Source organism: Grampus griseus, assembly GCF_964374135.1.
Source record: "Grampus griseus genome assembly, chromosome: 6".
Taxonomy (NCBI): Eukaryota; Metazoa; Chordata; class Mammalia; order Artiodactyla; family Delphinidae; genus Grampus; species Grampus griseus.
This window is the reverse complement of record NC_139000.1, coordinates 55,325,047-55,333,801: the sequence shown is the minus strand read 5'-3', so window position 1 is coordinate 55,333,801 and position 8,755 is coordinate 55,325,047. Positions and strand designations below refer to the sequence as shown.

The following is an 8,755-nucleotide window of genomic DNA, read 5'->3' as shown; positions in this document are numbered from 1 at the left end:
ATAAAAGAGCAGAGTCTCATATCTTTTAAAAAGTGAGTTTCTCTGAGAACCACTGGCCAACACCAACTGGATATAGTGGAGGCTGGAAGGTAATGCAGATAGAAGGCCACGAGCAAGGGAATTCAGTAAAGGACTATAGAACCTCAGAGGGTGTCTGCCACCCAGGACAAAGTTTATTGGAAATGGAGATTCTAACCCAGAAGAACAATGGCAGTGCCCAGGAAACTTATACCCTGGGCAGGACAAAGATGCAGCCCCAGAGACAAAAACCAGCTCCCCAAACCCTGCCCCGACCTATGTCTCTCATCCCCTCCTCCACAAAATCCCTGGAGGCAGTGTTCCTGGTCCCAGAATCTGCATTCACTGCTTCTTATTATATGACGGGTTTTTAAGTGGTACAAAAATAATCTGTGGTAAACCATCTAGCATAAGCACTTAAATAATTACTGCAATCTTCAAAATATCTAATTCAATCACTACTAAAGCATACCTAAAACTCCCATGAGAAACTGATGAATGTAAACTTAATTTATTTCTTGTATAAAATATTTCCTCCACTTATATATATGTATCAATTAGAAATGTAAATAACAGAAAATGCTAAAAGAGTAGCTTCAAAGAAGTCTGTGGGGTAAACATCCAACCCTGTTTAGCATCTGAATGATGCCAGTAGGCTCCTCACACTTTTCCTGTTGCTCCCTCCTATTTTCCCCACCTCTTGGTTCCAAGACAGCTGCTCAGTGTACGTGTTTCAGATAGGAAAAGAAGGGGACAGAAGAAGACTTAGTGCCTGGATCAGAAAAGCAAAGGCTTTGCCAGAAACGTCCACCCGTGTGCTTATGTCCTACTGGCCAGAACTGTGTCACATGGACACTGTTACCTGCAGGAGACATTAGAAAATCATTTCTACCACTTACAGCTTGAGCTTGGTAGAGAGACTTGAGGTAGTTAAGGGTGAAGGGTCTAAAAAGGAGATTGAGGCAATTTCACTTACTGTTACTATAGGTTTGCTTACTGCTTTGTACCTCCAACAGCTGTTTTAAAGACATTACTGTTTATCCATTAACTTTCACCATGCAGATTAATGCTAACTGGAGCTAGATCCAAGGGATACAGTGGAATCAAAGAAATGGGGCTTTGGAATCCAGTAGACATGGATAGGAATCCCAGCTCCAGCACTTTCCAGGTGTGTGCATGGCACACATTTGGTTTTTCTCTTTAAAGAGGTTTCTTTGGGTTTTGTTGTTGCGTTTGTTTTAAGAATATGAAATACCATTTAGTTGTGTCTATAAAAGCTATGAATCCTGAATTTGCCTGTTACCCTTAACAGTAGGGCAAGCCCACATCTGGCACATGTGCTAGACAAGGTTGCACAAGTTAACTTGACTACTCTCAGCTTGCTTCCTCTCTCTGTAAAATGAGAAAATGGCCACTTCACTGGACAGTTGTGAGGACTCTATAAGATTACCTAAGTAAGGTAAAAAATTACACTCCCCTGGAAATTTATATTTTAAATGAGCAGTTACTTTGGAGGACAGCCCTGTAAATGGATTATTTTTTGCAATAACTGTGAACCCACAAAAATACCGTCAAACCTCAGTTTTGAGAAGCCTGGCCCAAATTGCTTGTCTTAGCAGAAACCCATCTAAAAGCACTATCGTGATCATTCCACAGCTTTGGTCAGATTTTTTTGAGCAATTATGCAATGCATAGCATATGACCAGTGCTGAGTGCACCCTGTTAAAATTAGCAGCAATCTACAAATTAGAACTATTCTATTCCATAGTTATATTTGTAACTAAGTGATTGTTGACTTTTTACTCAAATTCAGAGCTACCCTAACTTCTTCCAGGTCTCTGATTTACCTGGTGGAGCTGAGGTAATCTGAGTACATTATGAAAACAAGCAAATAAATTATTGAAAAATGAACCTATTTGAACTTACAAGTTTACTGTCCATCTAGAAAACCTTAATGAACATATCAGCTCAAATTATATTGAATTCTTTAAAAGTCAAATTAGAAGGTGTTAAAAATTACCTCACCAAATACAGCAAACATAGAGTACAGCAAAAATAAAATAATCATATAATTTTTGTGCTGTAATCTGCATTATATTCCAAAATATTCTTTCTGGAATTGTGGGATTCCATTGCTTTTTTTCTTTTCTTTTTTGGTCTCTCTCGAGACACAGAATACAATCTCAAATTAAAATACTCAAGTAACTGGTTACAATCAAGCTATGTTCCAGAGGAGTCCAAGGAAAGTCAGTGGAGAAAGTGCATTGTAAACTTAGGACACTGTACAAGCCTAAAGCGATGCATTGAGGATTTTAATGTTTTCACCAGAATTTAGATAAAAAGTCATCAGTTCTCCCTCTCTTGTCAATGATATAACCATTCATTCATCATATTTTTATTTACTGATATACCAGACACAATATTAATTAACCTAACTATAATCTTATTTAGATTTGAAGGCTCACGCTGGGTTGTGAGAATATGGGTGATTTCAATTTTATTCTTGATATAATTTAGCACAGTGGCCATGCCTAGCTTTATAATAAAGACTTCAAATATTGACTAACCCTACCCAAGTATACAAAATGGTTAGAGGGAAAGAAAAAAGAGAGGAAAAAAACCCTAAACAACTGTAAAAGGGCCACGAACAAAAGGATGGACAAATGGAGAAAAGTTGGTAAGGGTAAACCAGAGCTGGTGGGGGAAGAGGGTATTTCAAACAGGTGGGTGGGGAAAGGGGTGGAGCTTGGACCCTTGACTCAAGGTCTAAGCGGTAGCCAGAGGGCTATAAAAGCTTGGTGGAGCCAGGCAGGGAAAGCAACCTAAAGGCCAGGATTGGCACACTGACGGAGGCCGGTAGGCTACAGCAGGTGCAGTATCTCGAGAAAGGCTAAAACGCTCAGAGCAGACGAGATCAGGTCCAGGATGCCGCGCCAGTTCTTGTTCCACCTGCTAGGGGTCTGGCTGCTACTGAGTCAACTTCCCAGAGAGATTTCAGGCCAGAGGACGAACGACCTTATTAAGGCATGCGGCCGAGAATTAGTCCGCCTCTGGGTCGAGATCTGTGGCTCCGTCTCCTGGGGGAGAACGGCTCTGAGCCTGGAGGAGCCTTGGCTGGGATCCGGACCACCCGCAGGTGAGAGCACCCAACCCCCGCCCCCGACCAGCCGCTCTGCACTTCCCATTGGTTGCTGTCCGCTGCCGAGCAATGGGAAGGGCTGCCCACATGACTCTGAAGCTGCCGGTGCCTAAAAGTTTGGGATTTTGCCTCGTAACTTGCTTTCTAGGCAGGATTTCACCCGGGATTTCACCACAGGGAGAGAAAGCAGCGGGAACAGCAAGTGGCCTTACCTGAGAGGCACTTGGTGCCTTCACCTCCTGGCAGTCCGGGTGGCGGGGCAGGGAGGGAGAAGGAGGAAACTACAGAGGGAGGTAAGTGCTCAAAGACCCACAGTAGGCGGGGCGTACTCAGCCCGGAGGATCCGTACTCAGGCCAGAGGATCAGTCCGAGGGCAGGACTGAAGGCTTGCTGATGGATGGGGCAACTGGACAGGGCATCTTAACTTGAGATGACAGGGGGCAAACAGTGAGGTGTGAGCTGGTTATCACGCGTATTTGCGCACCAAAGGGCATAGGGCAGAGACCTATGATAGGGTCCTGAAATGTAAACATAAAAGGGGGCCTTAAATTTAACGACCCTCCTTTGTTTTTTTTTTAAAAAAAAAGCAATCTCGGCTGTGGCCCATGCCATCGAAAACTTACTCTTTTATTTTTATTTGTTAACTTCACCAAAGGGGAGGACCTAGCCTCCCACTTCTTTGAACTGAGTCTTGAAGTTCATGTGCGAGAGAAGGGATTAAAGAGAAAGAAAAGGGCCTGATGGTCTGCAAGAGAAACTGAAGGGGAACAAGAGTCAAGGGAAGTTTGCCCTTCAGCCAAACAAAGCAGAAAACGTGACTGATGCTTCAAGCATTTAGAAGCTGCAATGGATTTTCTTTAAAAAAGCAAGATCTCAGAATCAAATCTGGAATTTTTTAAAAAAAATCACTGTTAAGTTATAAAGCATTTATAAAGATAAATTGGAAGCTAAGTTTAAGTAACAATGGAAACTTTCACTGAGGTATAGCCTAGTCTAATCACTGTAATGGGTCATGTTAAAATCAGAGAGGGCAAGCTCAATTATGAATAATTGTTTTATATTTCATAACACATGCAATTTATGATAAATCACAACTATATTTATAGGCTATATGCATATCCTCTATATAAGTGACCCTCATGTAAAATCATTGTGCACACTAAGTACATTTACTGTCCTTTTATGGGACTTAAAATATGATTATAAAGTTTTTTACCTAACTTTTCTACATTGTTGGTCAGAGACTGATTTATTTAATGCAAGTTTTTACATACGTCTTGTATAATATTAATAGAAGAGTACCACAGAGTTTAGGAATTCACTGATTCAAAGTAGGCAAGAGCAGATTGCATTTGCTTCATTGTTTCACTTTTTCTGAATAAATAATATGCTCATATTAAAGACTGAAAAATATACATAAATACAATAATGAAAAGCACCATTAGATATTAAAGACTGAAAAAAATCTGTGAATTTAATGATAAAATGAAAATATCTATATTAAATGAGGAAATGGAAAGCAATATTAATATTTGGCAATAGGTATGTGTATCTCCTGCATTTTCATTTAACATTATATTGTGAGCATCTTCTCACATTGTTAGACTCCAAAAAGATGATTTAAAATTTCTTTCTGGTATTCCACGTCATAAATCTACCATATATATTTAACCATTCTTAGCAGACATTTAGGTTGTCTCCAGATTGTTGCTTAAAAATGGTTTTCTGACTACATTTATACCTATCTAGATATTTGGCCAAATTTCTATTTCTGTAGAAAAGGCTAGTGATTTTAAAATATTTTTAAAGAACTGTCTTTGTCACTGCTCAGTACATAATTTAACTGGAAATAATCTAACAAACTATTGCCTGCAAGTGAGGATCAAGGGAAGTGTTTAAATTACTAATTAAGAATCACTTTGGAAGTACATGTCAATAATCTGTGATTCATGCCTCTATTGTTCGATAGTTTCTATCTGTTTGTACATTATTAAATTATTTTCCCACAATGCGTGCAGAAATAATACTCATTGTACCGTTTTAAAAATAAGATAGATATTTTTAATTAGAAGAAGTCTATGTTAGTAAGAGTTTAGTCCAAAATATACTGATTAGGAGGCATTTGTATGAATTCAGGTTGATTAGGATATTATCTTTTAGACTCCAGAACCTAAAGTTGTTGTGAATTGCAAAATGTTTCAAAATAAATTAAAAAAATAATCTTAATAAAGAGTACAATGCAGGCAACAAAAGCAAAATTAGACAAGTGAGGCTACATCAATAGACAAAACTTCTGCACAGCAAAGGACATACTCAATAACGAAGGGGCAACTTATGAAATAGGAGAAAATATTTGCAAGCCATGTACCTGATAAGGAGTTAATTTCCAAAATATATAAAGAACTCCTACAACTCAATAGCAAAAAAACTAATAACCTGGTTTTAAAATGGGCTAAAGACTTGAATAGACATTTCTCCAAAGAAGACATACAAATGGCCAACAGGTATAAGAAGCAATGCTGTATATCACTAATCATCAGGGAAATTGAAATCAAAACCACAATGAGCTATCACTTCACACCTGTCAGGATGGCTATTATCAAAAAACAAAGGAAAAGTATGGTTAAGAATGTGGAGAAATTGAAACCCATGTATAGTATACTGTTGGTGGGAAAGCAAATTTGTGCATTCACTATGGAAAAGAGTGTGGAGGTTCCTCAAAAAAAAAAAAAAAAGAACTACCATATGATCAGCAATTCCACTTCTGGTATTTATTCAAAAGAACTGAAATCAGTATCTTGAAGAGACATTACCACTTCCATAATCACTGCAGCAATATTCACAATAGCCAAGATGTGGAAACAACTTAAATGTCCATCCACAGACGAATGAATAAAGAAAAGGTGGTATATACATACAATGGAGTATTATTTGGCCTTAAAAAAGGAAATCCTAAAATATGCAACAACATGGATGAACTTGGAGGACATTATGCTAAGTGAAAAATGCCTGTCTCAGAAGGACAAATACTACTTGATTCCATTATTATAAGTATCTAAAATAGTCAGACTCATAGAAGCAAAGAATAAATGGTGGTTACCAGGATTGGGAGGAGGGAAAAATGGGGAGCTGCTAATTATCATGTATAAAATTTCAATTATGCAAGATGAATTGGTTCTAGAAATCTGATTTATAACACTGTACCTATAGATAATCATGGTGTATTGGGCACTTAAAATTCTGTTAAAAGGGTAGATCTCACGTTAAATGTTCTTACCAAAAAAAAAAAAAAAAGAACTCTGGGAACTCTGTCACATTTTTGTGAATTTTCTGTAACTTTAAAAGTATTTCAAAATAACAAGTTTTTAAATTGAAAATAAAAAGTGCCAAAAACAACAACCTATGAATAAATGTAATAGAAACTACAAATGTTTTGCCTGATTCATTAACTGACTTCAAGTATATGGAAAGTTACAATCAGCTTTTCTTTGTATTCAATAAAGCTTCAATTAGAAAAGGTTTAAGTTAGAGCAAGGAGAGTTTTTATGAAGAGAGTGAATTGAACTTAGGATGTCTTACTGAGGGAAAATGTGAACATTTCTGACTACCAAAAAATGGTATAAATTCTCATCTGTCATTGCCAGTTTGGAACTTGAATGAGAGAAAACATTGGGAGGAAAAATAAAATGTTAGAATATTGTTTTCTTTCCACTGAAAACTCCAATCGTTGAAGTTTGTTGTTGGCTGAGATCCTTGCTACAGAACTCATAGGAAGTGAACAAGCTGAGACCATTCCTGCCTGGGTGAGGGGGCATGGTTTTCTCTGATCTGTAAGCATCAGTGGTTGCCCAGGAATCCACTTTCCATGCTTAGATTTATATCTCTTGACCTCATTGTTTCCACTATTTCAGGAGGAATGTCTTATTATAAGCTGAAATGGACAGTTTTGCTGTCCATGAAAAACAACAAGTAGTGATCCAGGTTTACACTATAATTTAAACTTCATCTGTGTTTCAACTTTTTTTTGGTGCTGTAACTCTCAAAATTGTGTAATGGGGATAGGTAAGGTTAGGATAGAATTTACCTGGAAGTTTTTTGAGGGCAGGAAGGTTGTTTTCTTTTTATTTATATCTCTAATCTGGCAGAGCCAGAGACATGGAAACTATCAAAGGATGTTCAACTGAACTGAATGGGTGTAAAGAAGGAAGATGTCAGCTGGTCCCTGAAAGTTGCCAGCCCAAGTCTCAACCTTCATGTATACCCAATCCTAGGATGCTACTTAAGACCAGGCTCCCTTCCTAGGGAACACACAGAACTTGCATAGTTTATGATCTACAACATTGGAACAAAAACCATACACAGTAGTCAGTAGACACACACCACAACAGATTAAAAATCTCTTATAGTCAGTGATTTGTTGGTTAGTGTTCTTTTAACCCATTTCTCCATAAAGTAAAACATTACTGATTTGCAGTAAATACTCTAGGGAAGAGAAATTATTAATACATGTATGAGGAGCATCAGAGACTGGTACCTCCTGCCTGCTAGATCAGAGCAGTTGGAAATTCTGCTTTTTAACTTTATCCTGAAGCAGTAACTTGCCACCATGGAACAGTTGATAGTTTAAAATAATTAATATACTTTTCAAGGATTACTATCATAACTCAGAAGTTGCTTAGTCATGGAAATAAATTACTCAGGTAATAAAAATTCATCTGTGGTCAAACTGAGTGTTTTTGAGGATCAAGATGACTTCAGAAGTATCAGAGATAAAAAAGTGCTATGGTGAAAGCATTAAAGGGACATGAGGAGAGATGACAAGGGTACGAGTGGAGTAAAGCAGAACTTTGGTAATGTTGTTTAACCTGCCCAACTATAATAAACTAAGCTTTTTAGATATCAGGACACTTGCTGATTCTGTTTTATTGTTGAATTCTATTGAGGCAATGCTTTCCTTTGTGTCTATGCAAAATTTTATAGTTTTCCTGATGTACTTTAACATGAATATTTTTTCTCTTCCCCCTCTTTTTTAAATTAGAAATCATGCCACCCTCCATCACCAAAGATGCAGAAACCTTAAAGATGCTGTTGGAATTCGTTCCTAATTTGCCACAGGAGCTGAAGGCAACACTGTCTGAGAGGCAGCCATCACTGAGAGAGCTACAACAATCTGCATTAAAGGATTCAAATTTTAACTTTGAAGAATTTAAGAAAATTATTCTTAATAGACAAAATGAAGCAGAAGACAAAAGTCTTTCAGAATTAAAAAACTTAGGCTTAGATAAACATTCCCGAAAAAAGAGACTGTTCCGTATGACACTGAGTGAGAAATGTTGTCAAGTAGGTTGTATCAGAAAAGATATTGCTAGATTATGCTGAGATGAAGCTGTGTATTTCATCTAATGTTCACATGTATTCTCACTGACACATTCACCGATGCCTCTGTCGCCCCACTGATTACTAGAATATGAGAAATTAGTGTTTAGGTTTTTCAGTTGATGTGTAAGAAAATGTCCCTTGCATTATTGTAGTTTCTGATAATAATACTTTTTATGTGAGAAGATATTTTTGGTTTTTATTAATGATATAATTATGTTA

At 37.5% G+C, this 8,755-nt stretch overlaps 1 protein-coding gene across 1 annotated transcript; it reads left to right on the top strand.

The window, feature by feature from the left end:
* Nucleotides 1–2,943: 2,943 nt before the first annotated feature.
* RLN1 (relaxin 1) lies at nt 2,944–8,536 on the top strand (the record flags this gene model as incomplete). Its single annotated transcript, XM_082656893.1, has 3 exons — nt 2,944–3,154; nt 3,310–3,450; nt 8,196–8,536. The coding sequence occupies 3 exons, from the start codon at nt 2,944–2,946 to the stop codon at nt 8,534–8,536; spliced, it is 693 nt and encodes a 230-aa protein (XP_082513019.1).
* Between the last annotated feature and the right edge of the window lie 219 nt (nt 8,537–8,755).